The sequence below is a fragment of the Pseudopodoces humilis genome, chromosome 10 (genome assembly GCF_049639895.1).
Source record: "Pseudopodoces humilis isolate 2021_Gansu_Grassland_sample_001 chromosome 10, ASM4963989v1, whole genome shotgun sequence".
NCBI classification, from domain to species: domain Eukaryota; kingdom Metazoa; phylum Chordata; class Aves; order Passeriformes; family Paridae; genus Pseudopodoces; species Pseudopodoces humilis.
In genome coordinates, this window is record NC_142209.1 from 13834510 (window position 1) to 13854719 (window position 20210).

Below are 20210 nucleotides of genomic sequence, written 5' to 3' on the forward strand. Positions count from 1 at the left end.
GATAAAAGGCTACAGAGGAAGAAAAATACAATCTTAACAGGCATATATGAGTGCGTTGCTTCCACAAATAAATTTTGGTGCAGAAACATGCAGTGTTCAAAGAGATGAAGTTATAAGGTGAATAGAAATAGACTTGCAACAGTTATTTGGATATTTTGCATCCAAAAATATTTAATTGGTTTGTGAACCCTGAAGTGGTGTCCTACACTTCAATCTTGTGTTCGACCAGCTCAAGTTTTAAAAGCAGGTTTTGTCTACAGACTGGGAACAACGTTTATCTATTTCTATAAATCTTTTTCCTCACTAAGTCTGCACTAATAGTAGACCCTGCAATCTTGTTACTGAGAGGAATTGACCAGAATATCTAAAACTGCTGTAGATCTTCTTCAAGAGTTAAAATTAAGAGACATTAGGTGGAAGACTTTTTTAAGATACAAAGGACTCATAGGCTTCAGAGCTTTACTGTGAGGAAGTCAGAGTTGGCTTTCTCACTAGAGATATTAGGAGTAATTTGTTTGTTTTTGCAGGTATTATTATAGCTTTTGCTTTTAGTGGATATTCAGAAGCCTGTGGGATGTTCTACATAGTATTTGCATTTTAGATACCAGTCAGGGACTTGTTTCAGGTTATAAAAAGCAATAGTTTTGCTCTTCTTAGACCTAGTATAGATAGCTTTGCCTTTCTATCGCAGAGAAATTATACTTTTTTCTCCAAATACCTACTAAGTTGTATCTCCATGTGATAAATCTCATGTGTCCTGACAAGCTCAATATCTACAATCTTGGAATGAAACATTTCTGCCCATGTGGACCTCACTTGGTACTGACATCAACCAGTGTAGAGCCACCTGAATGGGGAGAGCACATGCTGTGCATTCTCAGGGTTATCACAGGACTTGGCTGAAAGTCCAGCTGCTTCTCCACATGAACTGAAAAGGACAGAGCACGAGGGGAGAGAACCACAAGCTGGGCTGCCTAGAAGTCTGCACGCTCCCAGAAGTGCAGAACAGCTACCTGGGTTGCTTTATCTGAATTTCAGGCCCACAAATTACATTTAAAAAGCTCCAGAAGATGTTATTGCTGCAGCTTAAACTTCCCAAAGCCAGCCGTCATGGATGCTTGGTAGGAGGTGAAAAAGCCCACACAGCAGTTGTTAAATTCACCATATGGAAAAGATCCCTTTCACTACAGAAAACTGGCAGTAGGCCCATTCCCTTAACATCAGAGGAAATCCTAGCTGAAAAGGGAAGGTGAGGTTGGAATACGGCACTCACACTGATTGCCTTGTCCAGGAACTAAATTACTTGGCCCTAGAGAGTGTGGAGCACAAGAACGGCCATAACTCCTCTATTTCCAGGGACTACTGTGGTGGGTAGAAAGGAAGAGATCTCAGAGCACATGACCACATTTCCTTTTTCTCTTTGTCATTCACCACAAGAAAAAAGGAGGATGAAAAACAGTTAAGAAAAATACTTCCTAGAAAAGAGAAGGAAAAAAGCTTCTCTTCTGTGAACAGCAGACACATTGACAACATACCTCTGCATGTTCCAGGGAAGCTCCCAGTTTCCCCCCATTCTGAGGATGTCTCCATTGCTCCTGATCCTCTCTTTGTTCAGCTCTTTGTGAGCCAGCAAGATTAATTTTTCCCATATTCAGTCTAAGGAGGAATCCAGCAAGAAGTCTGATTTACACAGTGAACAAAACCAGAGGGTAGTAACAGAAATGTTGATGTATTGTGTTTTAGGGATCACATTTGCTTATAAGGAAGATTATTTTTTGGAAAGGCTCTTCCACAACACATGAAAACTGTTTAAGCCTCACATAACTTGAATATTAATAGAAATGGGTCTGAGCTAAAAAAATACGGTGGTGTAAATTTTCACTCCTTGAACCTTAGGTGTTAGTAAAAAAAGAAAAAAAAAAAAAAGAGGAAATACAGGAAAGTTCTCATCTATAATCTCACATACTAGCATGTTTTGGTAGTCATGTTGGCTATAGCAGATCTGCTTCAGCCTTGAAAAGTAGTAGAGAAGTGACGTGGAGTCAATGTAAAATCTCTTTTCTCTGAGAGATCTGGGGAACTACAGGCTTAAAATCTTTTATCCTTGGATGCAAATTGGTAAAAGCTGTTCTGAAAAATAGAACTAGTAGAAAGAAAACTAACAAAAGAGTGAAGAACTCCCTTTTATAGGATGTTATGCCTTTAAAAAAAAAAAGTTATTTGACGACATCAAGAGAAATTCAGATGATTAAAATGAGCTTGGGTTTCCAGAAGTATTTGGTAGGGTCCTTCACTGAGGAATTTGAAAGAAATTAAGTTATCATAAGATTAGAGGAAGGAACCTACATAAATAAATAACCAGTTAAACATAGAAAACAATGTTAAGGAAGAAATAGTCAATTTTCACAATTGATAGAGAGCTGCAGGATCTGTACTGTGTTCTGTGCTATTTAAAATGTTTATTAACAATCTGCAAAAGAGAGCGAATTTGAAGAATGTAAACTTTGCTGATAATAGTATGCAATATAGGGAGATAAAGACGAGAGCTGACATCAAGGTTTGTGAAGAATTTACTGATTGACTGGCCAATGAACTGCCAGGGTTAAAAAACTGACAGTAGTACGCAGATGGGATAAACCTATGATAAATTTACATACACAGTGAGCGATTATAAGCTAGCTGTGCTAGGGCTACAGTAAGGGAGCACTATGAAAATCCCAGCTTAATGCTTAATAACATTGAAATAAAGCTTATCAAACACAGAATTTCTAGGAAAAGTAGAAAACAAAGCAAAACCCCTCACTATGTCAGCATGTTGATTCTTTTTTTTCCCTTCACATTTTGAATACACTTTGTGGTTCACATCTTTCTGGATTGGAACCAGCAGGGTGATAGGTGGAAATGAGTGATAGGAAGTTCTTCACCACATGGCTCAGCAGCTGTGGAGCTCATACTCATGGGGCATTGCCAGTCCCAGAGGTTCATGCAGGCTGAGAACAACCTACTGGAAAAACTATCTGAAAGCATCACCTCTGACGCAGGGAATTCCTGTGACATCGATTTCTCAAAAGCTGGGCAAGGTTTTTAGGGAGAAACTACTGTGAGTTTGCCCTGGGGAGCTGCTGCTGGTGCATGTGGGGGAAGGGGCACTGAGCTGTGTAACCCACTGCTGGGGATTTACACTGTCAGTGCACAAAGAGGAGCTCTTGGGTTTGCACCCAGCATCAGAAGCCCTCTGTGCCTCCCAGTCCTGTCTCAACCTTTGGACCATTGTTCCTGTATCACATTTTGACAACTTAATTAGCATGTTAACTACATTACTTGAACTGAAGCTGAGATATAGATATATTTTGTACTAGTCTGAAATGATGTGCTAAGGGGTTTGTAATTCAAGTGCTACTTTCAATTTACTAAGATTTGCTTCATTTCCAGAGGGTCACCTCAGACAGTCCTACATACAGTAATACAAGAAGATCTACTAAAAATTTACCCAGAGATGGTATGTGATCATGCATGTTCAAATGACCATGCAGTACATGTCATAATGTTTGATCCCAACTGCACAATATTTACACTGAGGTGGTTTTTTTTATTATTTTAAATTTTTCAAAAATATGGTTATTAATCTGGCAAAGAAGTGGAAGCACATACTCTGGCCATCAAATTCAGGGAATTTTATTTTAGGAAAGCACATATCTGTTGCTGGAAACTGCAATTTGTAACAAACTAGGACGACATGGTAAGTTCAGTGAAATTTTTACAGTCAATTTATGATTCAGGTGTACATGTTTGTGGTGACAAATTGGGACTTGGAGGAAAAAATGTGAGAAGGTCTTTTATGTTTTGCACTTGGAAACTACTGCTTCATTGAGAAACCTGTCAAACTAGTTTAGTGAGTTTAGTGCAGAACTGTACTTTCTTCCTATGCATGTTATAAAGCTGTGACTTATTTTGTTTGTTTTACTGTCATGGCTAAGGTGTGAAAAATAGTGAGTAGTTCAGTAAGGGAGAAGACTATTTGTACATATGCTAAGAATATCCTTTTGATTTAAAGAGTGATTTATTGATCCCTGGGAAAAAAAAAGAACCATTTTCACAGTTCTCTGAGGACTATGAACACATCTTTAAAACTTTAGCCTTGGGGTAAGAACTAGGAGAAAATTAAAGCAGTTTCTGAAATACTTCACCAACCATCTCCTAGAAAATGACCCAATCTGCTTGATTATTGGAAAAGACAAACTCCTTAATGGCTAGCATCAGCTGAAGCTGCTTCAGGATGTGCTTTGGCAGTTGCTGCTAAAAATTCCTTTTCTGCAGAGATATGTGAGCGGTCATTAAGTAGCAGTATTGACAAAAGAAATGCCCTAAACATAAAGACAGTATGATTAAAAAGATATTTCTAGAATGTAATTCTGCTGACAGTGACATGAAGAGTTGCATATTTCTGTTCATCTTATTAAAGTGTGACTATGCAGACTATTACTTAGAAAAGACAATCTCTTAAAAATCCCAACTGTTTTCTCAGTTTGGTGAGTTACTGTGTGTACAGTGGAGTGCTTCAAAATGATCTGTGTGATCTGGTTGGGTATCAGGACTGTAGAATGTAGAAATGTCTTCCATGAACTGCAACAAAGGAAATGGCATCATGCATTAAACCCCCTGTATGCTCAGATATCCATTTCGCCCCCTCAATCTGTGCTTAAAATAGCAATAACAACCTTGGTGCGGGGCATTTCCTGGCGATTAATAACTGGCCAGGGTTAATGGCCCTCAGCAATGCCTCAGGCCATCAACTCCTCCCAGCCAGTCATTACTCCCTGGGAAATGCCCTTTTCTGGGTAGTTATTGTTTTAATATTAAGATGTAGATGCCATTGGATGGAGACAAAATGATCTTGTGGCAGTCTTACAAAATAAATGTTAAAAATAAAAGCAAAATTTTAAAATTATTAAGAACCAACCATCGATCAAAATTAAAATCCAAAGTTTCTAAAAATGACAAAATCCCGCTAGTCTGATTACCTGTGCAAAATATATATCTCCTAAATATGTCTTCCTAATTTCCATGTCATGTTTGTCACAGGCAATTGGCTAAATTATAGAATCTGATCTTTTAAAATGCACAGTACCTTTGACATTTTTTTTACTGTTGTGATACTGTTTTAGTATTTCATGAAGCACTAAGCATATGTGATTTAGATAATTCTGCTTTTTCATCTTTTATATTACAATATTTATATTACAATAATGATAGGAAAGCAAATGTATACCTGATCAAAGCAGTAAGTATATGCTGTTCCTGTAGCCCATATTCTGTGTGTTCTGTGATGTGGTTTACATTTTAGGCATTCTGCTAGAGCTCTAATGAAGAAAAATATGAAGGCTAGGTCTATATTTAAAAGGCTTGCTCACATACTTATGTAGGCTAGGAATACTAAAAATAAAATGATATTTAACTGCTGTCCTGGCAGAACCTAGTGTAGATGCAGTTTTACCATCAAACTGTTTATTTTTGTTGAGAAGCGAGTGCGGCGTTTGCTGCTCTGAACTGTGCCCATTGTAGGAGAGCTGGCTCTCTGCAGACATGTTCTAGCTCAGACAAGAAAGGCAGAGGCACATGCTTGAATCTATCACAATTAGAGCCAGCTCTTCAGTGTGATTGACAGCAGCTGGACTATATCCCAGCCTCCTGTGCTTTCTGGGGAGGGGGGCTAGGGAAAGATCTCAAATTCTGAGAGAAATGTGGGAATAAAGTGTTCCAAGATCTTTTTTCTTTTCTTTGTCTACCAAGAGGAACATGTAGATTAGCAGAATTCTTAGTGGGCTCTGAACTGATCTTATTCTACATCCCAAATACTGCTGGTAGCTTCTAAACTTTTTATACACACTGTGTTTAAGAATTATGACCATAAACTTTTACATAATCTTCATTACTAAACTTCTCATATCTGACACATGTCCATATTCTAGATCTCAATTCACCCTGTTTTATATTTAAATTCTTTTGTTTATTTGTTTGTTCTGGGCTTTTTGTGGTTTTTTTTATGTTAGTTTTTTGTTTGTTTGTTTGGGTTTTGTTTTGTTTGGGTGTTTTGTTTTGTTTTGTTTTTTTTCATGATGAGCTGTGCTTAAAGGAGCAACTGCTATACATGCAAAAATGAGGTGTCCAGCAAGATCCAAAAAGAAATCTTGTTCTCTTTGTACAGTCTTAGTCTAATACACGGTTGTGTGAACACGGACATGCCAACCAATTTCTGTGGCACAGCAAATTGCAGTGTGTCAGTGTGGTAACTACCCCTATTGGGAACTTGCAGCAAATACAGGCTGATTCAAGTTAATATGAATTTCTTCAATTTTGGTCATAGCAAACCGGCCTTACCTCCTATTTTATGGGGTTTGAAAGAGCACTAGAGCAGCCACTGGCTGCAGGTGTGCCCATGGGTGGTAACTCATAAATCAGCAGTAACCTCTTTGTGTGTTGAAACCTTGCATGCAGAGCTAGTGGAGATAGTCTTTTGAGTGTTGAAGGAAGTGTGTGACAGTAAGTACTTATTTACTGAACACTTAAACCCAAATAAATATTTTAAAGGCTTGTTTAAAGGAGACTTAAATGCATCCTTTGTTGTGAGCCACGTAGGTTAAATGTAAACTAAGAAACCAAGAGTGCTTTTCTCTCCTGTTTCCTGCCACTACACTTCCCAGTCTCACAAATCTCAGGAAGAATACTTTTTTACTGGTTATTTTTACATCTTTCTCACATTTTTAACTGCAGGGTTCCTCATCTATTTAAAATTTAATTTTCTTTTCCTTATTTTAATGTTTAATATTTTTTTATAAAATTGTTGTTACGTTGATTTTTTCTATCTATACATAATAGCTATTTTAAGTCTTATGTTTGGAAAAAAAAATATATTGAAGCTCTATTCCTAAATTTCAGGGCAGCATTTATAAAAATCTGCTTCACTTTTCTTGCAGTGTAACATGATATACTTATTCTTAGCTCCACCATTCTTGGCCACCTAGCCATTTATGCTCACTCTATATAACTGTATTGGAATCTGAATATGCTTGCAGAATGTTTCATTTAAGTTATATACAGCTCAGATGAGAGTGTCTAAAGATTGATATTGGAATATAAAATCACAATTTTATAAGTACCCCAAAGTCTTACAAAGGGTGCAGTGTGTGCATCTGAAAGTGAAGGGTGGGCATTAAAAATGTATATGTGTTATATTTGCATTCTCTTTTGCAGCACGCCTCTGGTTCCTAGTAGGACTCTTGCCTTTGATTCTTCATGTGATTTATTTTCAGTTTATCTTTTTGGGAACACACATACTCACAGCTGGGTCATTGATAAAAATCTCACCAACATTAGGTCTTCCAGTGCTTTCATTTGAATGATCATTTGAATGAGGCCATAAGGCTGTAGAAAATTCAATGCATTTTAATTTTAAAATCTCCAATCGCGTAACAGTATGCGGAACAAGTTAGGTAACAGTTTCATTAAACTTCCATGAAAATAGTAAGGCCTCTTTTAGTTTCTCAGCATCTTCACATGAGCTTCCCTAAAATATGAAGAGGTGGGTCGAAGTGGCAGTTGAGGAGGAAAGATTAGTCAGAAGGTAACTGCCAACTTACAGCCCTTAATTTTGTATCTTCGCTGCTGCTGGAGTGTAGCCAACAAACTACTTGGGTCATCAGACATAACAGCTAGCTACTTAAGTAAATTCTAATGTCTGCATAGAAAAAAAAGCTACCCACTCATGAGATTTTTCTGATCATATCACAGATGGGAGCACTGCAGACCTGCCATCAGGAGGTTCTGTGCATAGTGGCACTGTTGTTTGCTGAATTTTTTGGCCCGGCTGGGAAATACCAGGGAATGATAAGAAAGAAACACGAAGAGATCAACATGGATTTTCATCTTGACTTCTTAAAAAGTTTTGTGCCTGACAGAAAGTAGTTTCTTTCTTTGATAATGGACTACTTTATTATAGTTTTCAGTATAAAAATATTTATATATGAAGCATATTTTTTCCAAATTAAAGGTTCTGGTGGAGATGATCTACTGATCTTACTTTGGCCATTGAAAAAAATACCATGCTTTTAGCCCTGTGAACATTTGCAGATTGTATCTGGTCATGAGGTGAGCCTGTCCCATTGATCAGGCAGGTTTGGGACTGTGAACAAGCTCTTCTCTTTGTGAAGTCCCATACCTAGACTGATACCTAGGGAAATAGTATTTATGTATTATTTATATATAGTATTTAAATACAAATAGTATTTAGGGACTGATAGGTCTCCCCCATGCAGCTGGCATTTAAAGCCATCAGATAACTTCCTGAAGACAGGGCGAGCCTTATTGCCTGTTCCTACACATCTTCTTAACTACCACACCCTCACCTCTCAGAACAGCCTAACTGAAGAGTGCTTTGTGCAAAATCAGGTAAATTATCACTGATTTTCAGTATATCACTATGAGGATAATGGTGCACAGAGAGAGAGTGGGTGAACGGTGGAGGATGCAATCTGGCTGACAAAATCATTTAGTCCTTCCAAGCATCCCTCTGGCACCAGCAAGGTCACATGATGAAGTAGATCACAGAGCTCTGAAGTGTGAAAAGGGAGGGGTTTTCCTCTTTGCTATCTGAGTCACAGTTTTCTCCTCTACTAGCACTGATACTGCTGGCTTTCTTGAGCCTTCAAAATCCAAGGAAGTGAATTAAAAGAAGCCCTGGGGGGTGATGGAACAAGAGAAGAGATAGGATGGACTTCTCAGAGATGCAAAGAGACAGATTTGACCTGGGGAATTGCTAGCTGACTGAGTGCTGGGGATAGGAAATTGTGATGAAGTTATTAATTCTGTATTTTGTCTCTTTTTATTTTCTGCTGAATTTGTTTTCTAATAAGTTAAGCAGCTTTGCCACTAAGTAACAGGGGAAATATATCTGTATATATGTAGAAACAGCCAAGGTCTGGAAGGGATCTTAGGGTTCCTTTCAGTCAACAGCTGCTCATTTCCTCCCTGGGAACAGCCTACATACCTTTAACATCTTTGTCTCCAGTTGGTTTCCCCTCTCAGAGGGGCACCCTGCAGAGAGTTGCCTGTGCTATTGTGAGAATAAAGAGCAACAATTAGCGAGGTGCTCAAAGAGCTGTGGTTAAAAGGACTTGGTGTATCTGAGCGGAGAATTTGATAAGAGAAAAATTTCTAAAGGTGGAGGAAAAAATTCACAAATTTGTGTAGCCTTTTGCCAGCCTTGTTTTCCTTACATGGTCTTGAGAATCAATAATGTGTCAGCACCCTGGTGAAAAGCTTTTGCTACAGGTCATAGCATGTGTCTGAAATATGATAGAATTAGATACATCCTCTTTCTGTTAGCTTCTCCAATAATGTACTGGCCTCCTCTGCTTTCTCTTTATATTAAAGCAGTGTGGAAAGCACAGAAATACAGCAGGGGCATGCCAATTCCACAAGGGCTTGCAGGCATTGTTAGAAAGAAGTACCGCTAAAAATTAGTATCTGTCTTCACTCTTCTCTTGGATTCAGCCTTTATTTCCATGCACTCATGTATTTGTTTTCACTCATTACCAACGAGACTAAAGGTTGAACTAGTATAGGTTTCCTATGAAAAATAAAATCCCAGAGATTGTATCAAATTTCCAGGGAAGTCTTTAGCCACATAAGTAATTTTCAGTGTAATTTGAAGGGTTTACCTGAAATACTGAAATTTTCAACAGTCTGTCATAAAATGGACATACTTCTTCTAGTCATGTTAAATACTTGAGTTTCCCTGAAGTGCTCTATACAGGTGCTTCATTCTCTTTCATTGTTCATATGTTTTGGGGAGCCCTTATGCCATGGTTCCCTTTTCACTGTTCAGAAGTTACCACATCTTAATTAGAGTGCCCTGAGTAGTGAGAGATGCATCAGATCTTTTTTTTTTTTTTTTCTTGACCATTCACTTCCTTTTCAGTTGCACTGTGAATTAGCAGGACTGTCATTAGGTCAGGTTTTCATTTATGCACACTTTCCATGTCTGTGATCTGTGCTTGGACATTTCTGTGTGAGCAGGGCCAAGGGCACGGTAGCTCCACTGCTGCCCTGGTAGTGCTGATGTGGTGCTGATCTGACCTGGTAGAGGGGCACTTACAAAAACAAGTAGTTCCCTTGTTTTTCTACAGGTTTAGCAAGTTCTCAAATGCAACCTATTTAGCTTTCTGCTTCCATTTAAGACACAATGTTGTGTTATTTTGCAAAGAAAAAGGTTTGTTCATAACTTAAGGATTTTGTTTGTCTGAGGGTGTTAGAACATAAGAAGTCTAGGCCTGATTTTGAAGTGTACTCAATGAAATCCAACAAATAATCTCATTACATAGGTAGATCTCACTGAAGCAGAGTCATCATATGAAAATAACTGCCTTTAAAAATAAGCATCTCCATTTAGCCTGGGATTAGAATCTTTGGTATTTTCTGCTCATGCTGACTTTTTTATGTAATACATAGAGAAATAGCATTTTCAAACTTTTATCATCATCTTTCTAGACTTAGTTGTGTGCTGATAATGTTTGGCCTGTTTTTGCATTGCTTTGTTGTATTTAACTTCTCCTTCCTTTGAAAAACAAACAGGAGATCTCACTATAAAGTAACAAGGCACAGAAAGTGCTTTATTCAGAAGGTTTGCTACAGCTGAATAATAAACGTACTAATATCTCCTACTTGTCTCATTTTCATATGCTCAAATGTATGTATTTTAAGTACAAGTGAAGAGGAAAACAATGGATGGTTAGAGATTGTTAAATTATTTACTGGAGAACAAATTCCCTGAAAAAAGACGAGAGAAGAGAAGCAGAATTGCAGGTCAGCAGTGTCAAGACATTCTGCATTGCTTGTCTTTATCATCATGCAGAATCTTTTTATTAAGGCAGTGCAGAAAGAATAGATTTATGGACTGAAGGTACAATGTTTCATATGTCCATATCCATCTAGATTGACAGTTCCTACCAACATGAATTTCCCAGGAGAGACAGTGTTACTGGTGTCAGTGGATGGCATCATTTACTTCAGTGTTCCATTATTAAATTGATAACAAGATAATTCCTCTGCTTCTCAGAGACATGACAGGTTTTACAATTGTTAACTTTCTTATTGCATGGGATTTGATGTTCTAGGTAGTTTTTAATAAGAGGCTTATTTTTATTTCAGTTCTGCAACAAATCAAAATTTACAAGAATGTACAGAAAAAGAGAAAACAGGCTGAGTGTACAAGGCATCAAAATCAGGCTGGTTTCCAGAGGGTTATTTTTATAGCAGCAAATTTTTGTGCTCCCGTTGTTTTTCAGTACTGCACATTTCAGTGTATTTGTGCAGTACAGAATGTTTGCTGTGCTTGTACTCTTGTCTTTTACAGTGGGTGTTAAAAGTGTTCTGTACATTGGTAATTCTGGCTCTATTTATTTGAGGGGGACCATTTCATCTGCCAGTGACCATTTTGAAAAGCAAAGTTTGGCCACAGGTGGCAGTGAATAGCACAGAGCTTCCATGAACTTTGCTGGCTCAGTGTGGCACAGCTGGGACTCATCCTGACCCTGATGCTGTGTAAGAAGCAGGGTTAGAGAGGAAGGCTATTGGTGTGAGTCTCATGAAGAGGAACATCTCAAGTGGAACAACCCAAAAATCCTGTGTTGCTGTTGTTATTCCCTCACTGCTAGCTCTTTGCTGCTGAGACTGCATCTTAAGAGTGTTGTGAGGGCAGTCTGGCCTGTGGCCCGTATATTTGACTGACACATGTGAGGAACCATGAGAAATCCATCTGCAGCAGGTGTTTCTTCCATGTAGATATTTACAAGGTTATTTACGGTGACGTTGAAATAGTGAAGGAGTTCCCTATAAACTGTTCTTGTGTTCTCCCCGAGTACCTGATGGACTATGTGCTCTTGTGGCTGCACTTGGGCAGGACCTTCAGGAGAGGTTCTGATGCGTTGGCTTGTTGGGACGTGCGGGTCAGAACTGAGTGTAGCTACCCCTCGTTCTGACGGGTGGGGGATTTAATGCTGTTAAACAGCAGGAAATGCAGTGATGCAGCTGCCAAGAAATTCTCCTCTCCTTGTGGGTTTGTGTAGCTGTAGGTGCCTTTTCTGCTGGTGAGTGCTGAACTGAATATCTTACTTTTGCCATTGCTCTAGAAAGATTGTATCATCACTGCCAAGCTCCATCTTACTAAACGCTTCTTGAAGAATTCTGATTTAAAGTGTTTGAGTTTGTTCAGACTACACAGGTCACATGGTGGTTATACTGTGTTGTTTTAGAAGAAAAAACGTGTCTTGAAAAGAAGTTTGAGGTCTTTCCATCTGACCCAAACACAAATACCTTTAGAAGTTTAGCTTAATCAGCAGTAATTCTATGGGTATTGAAATCTGATTCTTAATAAAGTCTTCAATCTCTGCACCTCTTCTTTACACACCAGTTTTCGTGCTCCTCATCTCTGCTTCCCAAACTGTTAGCTGTTAAAAAACCCAATCCTTCAGCCTTCTTGAAAGCTCCTCTTGATTTTACAGCTTTCAGGAGAATGGTCTTTAATGATGATGCTAGGAATCTTTCTATTTCTGCAAGGATGGTACACTTAAAAAATAAAATAATGTGGATTTTTGTCAGTGTTTGAGAAACCAGAGAGGGATGCAGGTTGTGGCCAGCAGGAGTGTCTAGAGCATCTATGGACATGATGCAGAGCTGCCCTCAAGTCTGGTGCAGCAATAAGAAGGGACAGGCAGGGAAGAGTAAGCAGAAATTATGGTGGCTGGATTTCCTGAAGTGGAGGGAGATTATGCACAGGCCTGGAAGAGTAGGTTCAGAACAGATACAGACTCTGGCTAGTGAGAGATGACCAAAACAAATACAATTATCATGGGTATGAGGGTAGAGGGTTGTGGTTTCATTCTGTATGTTGAGAATTTTTCTTAAATTTGCAGGAATTTACAATGTTCACATTTAAATCCAGACCGCTGAGACTTTTTTTCAGATTCTTTGAATGTACTGAAGCTCCCTTACTCTCCCTGCAGAGCAGTACAGGACAAATGGTAATTGTCAATGTAGCGTTTTACTGCTCTCTGCCTTTAAATAGATGTGACCCAAACTAGACCCAGGTGTTTGGGTTTTTTCCTCCTTCTTTTTGTTTGGCAACCTCTTGCAGTGAATTCCATGTGTTAGGAAAAGAAAGATCACTTGAAAACATACATAGTAGCAAACCTCATCCTTATTGTTTCTTTTCATTCTATTGCATTCGTGAGACATCCACATAGAGATAATAGATGAGAAAAAAAACATTCACAAGGGAAATAGATTCTAGTTTAAGCTTCCAGGGGATTATTATAAACAGGGAGAAAAATATTTTAAGGATTATGAGAAGTACCTTGTCAGTGTTCTTTTAAGTAGAACAACTGCTAATGCATTAGTCACAGAATTGTGTGAAATGTAGCTTTTTATTGCTTTAGCTACAGTATATTCATCTTATAATGGTGTCCTAACTGATAAATTACATACCCTCCCTTTTCCACCTCCCTTCCCTCCAACAAAAAACAAGTTTTTATGTGGACCTTTTTTGTTCCATGAATTATCAGGAAAATGCTGAACACAGAACAGTGTGTGATGTTGCAAACATGCATTTGTCCTTTTATAGGCATTTGGAGAAATTGTCTGTCATGTTGTGTGGTGCTGGGGCAAGAAGCCCTTTTCTGTTGACATCTGTCACACTGTCACAGTGATGCTCAGGGAGGGACAGAGTCCACAGGGCTGCTGCTCTCCCGGGCATGGGGCGGGGCAGCAGCATCTCCCACAACAGGCAAAATAGCAGTTTGGATGGAGGAGAAGAGGGAACAGCATATACCAGCTATGATTTTGATCTGGAATAAGGAATGGGCCAGGGGTCCCACTGTGCTTCAATCATGCACAGTTTGCAGGCAGCCCACACTCGAGCTATGACAAAGCTGCAATTTAGTCAACCCTCATTTACCACTTACTACACTTCAGCAGCAGCAGCATCATTGTAAGATCTGTCAGGAGTCTACTTTTGTAAGCTGGGAAGCGTGGTGCAGCCTCACACTTGTGGCTCAAACCACTGTTAATTAAGCTCATGTCAGGTTGCCACTGAAAATTTCAGGACTCAAAAGGAAGGATGTGCTCTCCACAGATGCTCCTGGGCTGGGCCATGTGCTGGACTTTCATGAGACAGCAACTGTTTGGGTCCCTTAAATGTACAGGGTTCGTAATGTGGTACATATTGTAGGCACTGAAAAAATGAGTGAGAAGAGACTAAGAAGCTGAAATGTGATATATTTTTTCATTTATTACTTTCCAATAAAACCCTTGCATTTTATCACTTGTAATTCTTACTTTGTTCTTGCTATTCTCTTTTAGGTAGTAGGAGATAATACTCTATATTTTCTTTATAAATTTCCATGTGTGATTTTAGAAGTAGATCCAAACCTCAGGCATCACAGATCGTTCCCCTAAATGTTCACACATGACAGTGATTATTTCTTTTTCATGGGAACTGATTCCAAATGAAAAGACTGTAAAAGTGCTTGGGGAAGAACAGTCACTTGAGAAAGGACAGTTTTGTTAGCACAGAGTGCTGGGAGATATTCTTCCACCCAGGAAATAAGTTTATTTTCAAGTTATAAGAGAACACTGGGGGGGAAAAAAAAACAATAAAATCCCTACTATTTTTAAATTTTTGTTATTCCCTCTGAGATCCTGTATTTTCCTGTGAACAGTCATGGCAAAAATTGTAATTTTTGTTTCCAGTTATTTTTGGTTTTGTAAACCACTGCTTCTGTCAAAAAAGTATGAGCTTAATTTTAAATATGAATCCTAAAACTAATCAAAATTTAATAAACATGTTGTCTTAATTAACAGCTCTTTGAAACATCACAGATCATGTTCTTCCTCTTTTGTACACTCCCAGCAGAATTTTCAAATTTCATTAGTAACACTTGATGTAACCTAACTCAACTACTTATGAATCTAGTCAGCTGCCCTTGTTGTCTTACAACTTTCCCCACAGAAAAATTTGGTTTGTTTTAAAGCTCAATTGTGCAGATTTCTGATGTACTTTGGATTGTGACTGTAACTGTGAAAATCCTTATCATGTTGTCAGTGACTGAGCTGCTGGGTTGTTTTTTAGCTTTAGTTAGTTTATAAAAAGCATGAATTTGACAAGATACAGTTTCTAGATAAATTCCAGTTGCTTTAATTTTTTCTCATGTATAATTTCTTAGGCAGATTTGTCACAAATTTTTCTTTCAAAAATTAAAGTCCTTTAAAAGAGATTTCTGTTTATTTCCACAGCCCTCAATTTATCCTGAATATTCAATTAGGACACCAAGCAGATTTTGTTTCATTAACATTTGACCTATACAGCCATATAAGTTTCTTCCCAATTTAAAAAAGTTATGGTATAGGAGAAAGACTGGTTTCCCCTGTCAGAGGGGAATAAAAGCATGGGCAGTAATGATTGTGTGTGCTAAATTAAGAGTTTGGGCTTATATTTATGCCAGAGGTGAGCACAAATGGGCACCTGCAGGCAAGGCAGGCACTGCATCAAGCACTTCCCTTCTCAGCAGACTCCCATCCTGCAAACAGCAGCCAGAAGGGTGGGTGGGCAGTCTGCAGGTAGGTGGGCTCATTGTAGAGAATCATCAGAGCAAAACAATGGAAATAATGATGATGATATGTGGTATTGTCCTTTTAAATTAATAGAATGTAACATTACCAATTTTGCCTGCCTTACTTTTCAGAGTGTATTTCCCTCCCTTCTGAATATACTAAATACCTCCTCCTTCTTATGGAGACAGTTTGCAAGTTTCCAGCAATTGTGTGTGTTGGACAGTTTTTCTACACCATGATTTTCAGTATTTGAAATGAATGAGTCATTAACCCTCAGTAGTATGGGAAAGTTCAAGAGAAGTGTTAAAATGAGGGGGTGAAAGATTTAAGCCCACCCTAGATATTAATGAGACGGTAGAACTTGTTTGGAAAACAAAGAGATTAAAATCAAATGTCACACTATCTGTCAATCAAACTTTCATGTGAAAGTTTCATGTAAGAGGGCCAAATAAACAAGACCGTGGCCAGATGCTTTTCTCTTCTCCTCTCCTAGAGTTTCCTTGAACACAGACTGAGTTGGTAGACTTCTGTTAAGTTCTATGATATCTTTTCTGATTTAACATTTTAGCTGCTGCAATGTAATTTTCTTTTGCATTTTTTCTTCCGAACATCCTTCTAAGAAGTCCTTCATGCAGGAGTTTCTGGGCTGATTTCTCTGCTGGTCTTACTTCAAATGTATTGACTTCAGAATTTCAATCTTTGGGTCCAGAACACATGATTTTATTTTAGTCTTAAATAGAAACTAGCACTGTCACTTGAACTGGGAATTGACCCAAAGGAGTAGTTAACTTTCATTTAACAGTAAATAGCACTGTATGCAACTGGTAAGTTGTGTATCTAGGTGCCCCCCACACACCCCAGAGAATCCTATGAGAACTTTACCTAAAAACATGAACCTCAACAGATATTTTGAAAGGAGCAGCAGCTAGAGGCAGAACCAGGACTTGAAAGGTGCTCAGTGTAATGAGAAGAGAAGGCAAGTACACAGAACAGCTCTGGGGAGCTGGGGCCAGTCAGTGAATGGGAAATGAAATGTGCATCATGGGATAACAAAGGCTGGAGGTTCCCTGGGCCATTCTCCCAGTCCTGTAGATTTTCCCCACATTCTGAAAGTCTACTCTCAGTTGCCTCTGGGACACAAAATAGTTCTGGCTGTCTGTCACTGTCCTAAAGTTGCATAGTAAGAGACTCTAGAGTCTGGATTTGATGTATCCTGGGTTCCTGAAGTCAGCTGGAATGTTGTGTTCATACACTGCCACATTAGAATGTAAACTCATGCACTGATGTCTTACCTATCTCTAAATAGTCAAAATGCTTCTGTCATTTGTATTAATAGTAAATAACAACTTCATTCCTCAGACCTCAGGAAGAAGTGTCTGAGTTTCCTCAGGGGCTCTGTGTGTAGGGCAGATGCTTCTCACTGTGTCACACAACAAAGAGAATGCACATGGATAGACCACCTTTAAGAACCAGGGATATAATAGATGAGTTTGTTCACTGTTTCTTGTCCCCAGTGAAGTTTGCAGCTGTATTTCACTCTCTAGCTCCTGGCAGACAGATGGTAGTTCCCATATGCAGGCTGTGCAGTTCATGTCTAGAGTCACAGAAATGCACAGTATTACAATAATGTATATGTGCTCTTTCCAGGTTCTGATTGCCAGCATCATGTGCAGCTATAACAGGGAGGACTGGACTGAACTTTCAAAAATGGCTGAGGTAATGGTTTCCTAAATGTGTTTCCATGTTTGTTTTTTTTTAAATTCACCTTTAAAACAAGACCTGCAGTAATGAATTTCTTGAAAGAAATAGATTGAAAGGGAAAAATGAGAATTTAAAACATGTCCATTATAATTTGTTTATTCTGTGTTTTCATTAAAATGATGGAAATGTAAATTCTAAGGAAATCTGTTCTATAAAAATGGTCCCTTGGATTTTTAAACAGTACCTGGAAAGCCTTTAGTCTTTGAATCTATATACTTTTTGTTTGCATTTTAAGCAAACTGTATATTATGACAGATGCCCTGATAAAATTTAATTCTACCTTTGAGAGCCTAACTTGATCTTACCTTGCCTAGAGGCACACTAGTTTGACAGCACCAGAAGAAATTTTGAATATAAAACTCTTGAATATTTAAAGTATAAAGGGCTCATTTAATGCTATTCTAGTTTTAATACAGACTTTCAAAAATGATAGCTGAGAAAGTCAGCATATATAATAGCAGTCAGCAGACTTTCTATAATATAAATCCAATCTTACAGAAATGCAAACAGACTATGCACCTGAAATTTCTATTCAATTTGAGAAAAAAACTATATGATAACGTGTACCTGTGTCTATAGAGAGTAGTATAAGAAATACTTATCAGGACTACACTAATTTCATTCAGAAAGGTGTCTGTATCTGAATGGAAAGCAAAGTTGTTATGTTTAAATTAAAGTGCATTTTCCACATAAAATATCTAGAGGAAATGAAAAGTATTAAGAAATTTAAGCAAAGAAAAAAAATTATCTTGTTGTTGCAAGCATTAGCTCAGATTTAAATGTTTAAATTATAAACATTTTATATAATGCTTTTATATATGTATGGATAGAGGTGTGGATATTTTGAATTTGTGTTTTCATGTGGCAGAATGTTTGGACATCACTGTTGCTTTTTTCAGTGTCCTAAGCCCTCCTGTGGTTATGTGGGATGACACTTCTTGATTTTCTTTGAACATTTTAAACCTATGAGGACTTTGGGGACCTAGGGAAATGAAATTAAACATTATCAGTAGTTATCTTGGTGATCTTCAACACTATTTCAAATTATACCTGTATTTACCTAATTGACCATGAAATCATATTTTGGATTCTATGCTTGACAGAAGCACTGTCGCTTTTAAACTGATTAAGACAGAATGGCTTTATTGTGCCATTTGCTCCTCTTTTTTTAATCTGGTGATACTGCTGTCCAACTTTAAGATGCATATTTCCAATCCTTGCTTGTATTTATGTTACCCCTTTAGAAAAACGTTGTTCTTTAAATGCAGTCAATGATGTGTAACCTCTGTGATAGAACATTCAATTGTTGGTGTCTGCCCTGTGGAGAGCAGCGCTAGTTTGGGGCGCCTGGAATGCGCAGCTGAAGAGCAGGGATGTTTGATCTCACGCGTAGGATCCTACCTAGCAAGTAATAGATGTGGCTCTCACAAGAGCAGAAGCCCCAGAAGGTACCACAGTGTCTCAGCAGGAGGACGACCTATTCATCCAAAAGGTCAGCTTGTCAGGGAGGCCGACAGCGCCGGCATGGCCAGGCTCGCAGGGCGGGGAGGGTTCCTGGGAGTGATGGATGGCTTCTCCCTGCTCAGGCACTTTGGGAGCTGCTGAACCATGGCCACACAGCAGGCAAAGTTACTCCAGTTCAATAAGCAAAAAGAAAATGCAGATGCAAAACAAAACCCTAGTTAGAGCCACTGGAAGGCAGCAGGAGAGATGTTCGTGTCAGGCCAGAGCAGTTCAGAAAGGAAGAAGAGCATGTCTGTGTGCTGCCCTCGGACAGCTCGGCTCCTTTCCCTTTTAATTGTACCTAATAGAGGGCAGTGAACAGGAGTTAGCATGAATAATATGTTTGTTTAGACTTCTTTTCATAAATCTCTTGTTCTTCAGAAACAAATTTATTTAATGACAAAAGCAGGCGCCTGCAGAAAATTTGGAGACTGAATCCATTAAAGCAAAAAGGAAAAGTTTATTACTGAGTTACAGTTCTTCAGAGCACAGCAACACCTGTGTAATGCTGCCTGCCAAAGCTCTTAGTGCTGCTCTTAGGCCCTGTAATTACATTTAATTTTTTAACATTTTCCAGACCCAACTCTTTATTCTGCTCATATCTTTTTACTTTGTTTTTTACTCTAATTCCTTAAAAATCTTTGGAAACCACATCAGTTTTTGAAGTTTTTATCTCTAATGATCAATGTGCTTCTTTTCTATGGTATCATAACCATATCTTTTTCTCTTAAAAAAGAAAAATAAGTTAAATGCCTGAAGAAATCTATTTAACATGAACAGTAAATACTACAGGAAAAAGTAGATTACTTGAAATTAATTTTTCATTTTTTGTCCTTTCACATGTTTCATAGGTTGCTGGTGCTGATGCGCTGGAGTTGAATTTATCATGTCCTCATGGTATGGGGGAGCGAGGCATGGGACTGGCCTGTGGGCAGGTAGGACTGTAACCACAATCTCTTTAATGTCTCTCCAGCAATCCTGCACTGGCACATTGATAGTTACACCTCAGGGGGCAAGCAGCAGGTTACCAGCTTGAGATTTTTAGGTTGAATATGTTTAAATATTTAGTGATGAGAGGAGGAAAAATAAAAGAAGCTGAGAATGTACAAAATGCTTAGTTTTCTTGGGAACAAAAATGCATTATGTATTTGACAAGGAATATGATGAAAACAAATAATTTCAAAAAAGCACTTAGACAGAATTTGTTGATTTCCATCTCAGTGCCCTGTAGATGTCTTTTAAGTCACGAGCTAGTAATCACTGCATATATCAGTAATGATTTT

The 20210-nt window shown here is 38.3% G+C and overlaps 1 protein-coding gene across 2 annotated transcripts in view; it reads left to right on the forward strand.

Moving 5' to 3' along the window:
* The window catches only part of DPYD (dihydropyrimidine dehydrogenase), a 345448-nt gene that overhangs the window by 217182 nt on the left and 108056 nt on the right, over positions 1-20210 (forward strand). For both annotated transcript variants that reach the window (XM_005520957.3, XM_088060496.1), the window contains exons 15-16: positions 17311-17379; positions 19779-19862. In XM_005520957.3, coding sequence (XP_005521014.2) covers positions 17311-17379; positions 19779-19862 — 153 coding nt within the window. The remainder of the gene's footprint in view (positions 1-17310; positions 17380-19778; positions 19863-20210) is intronic.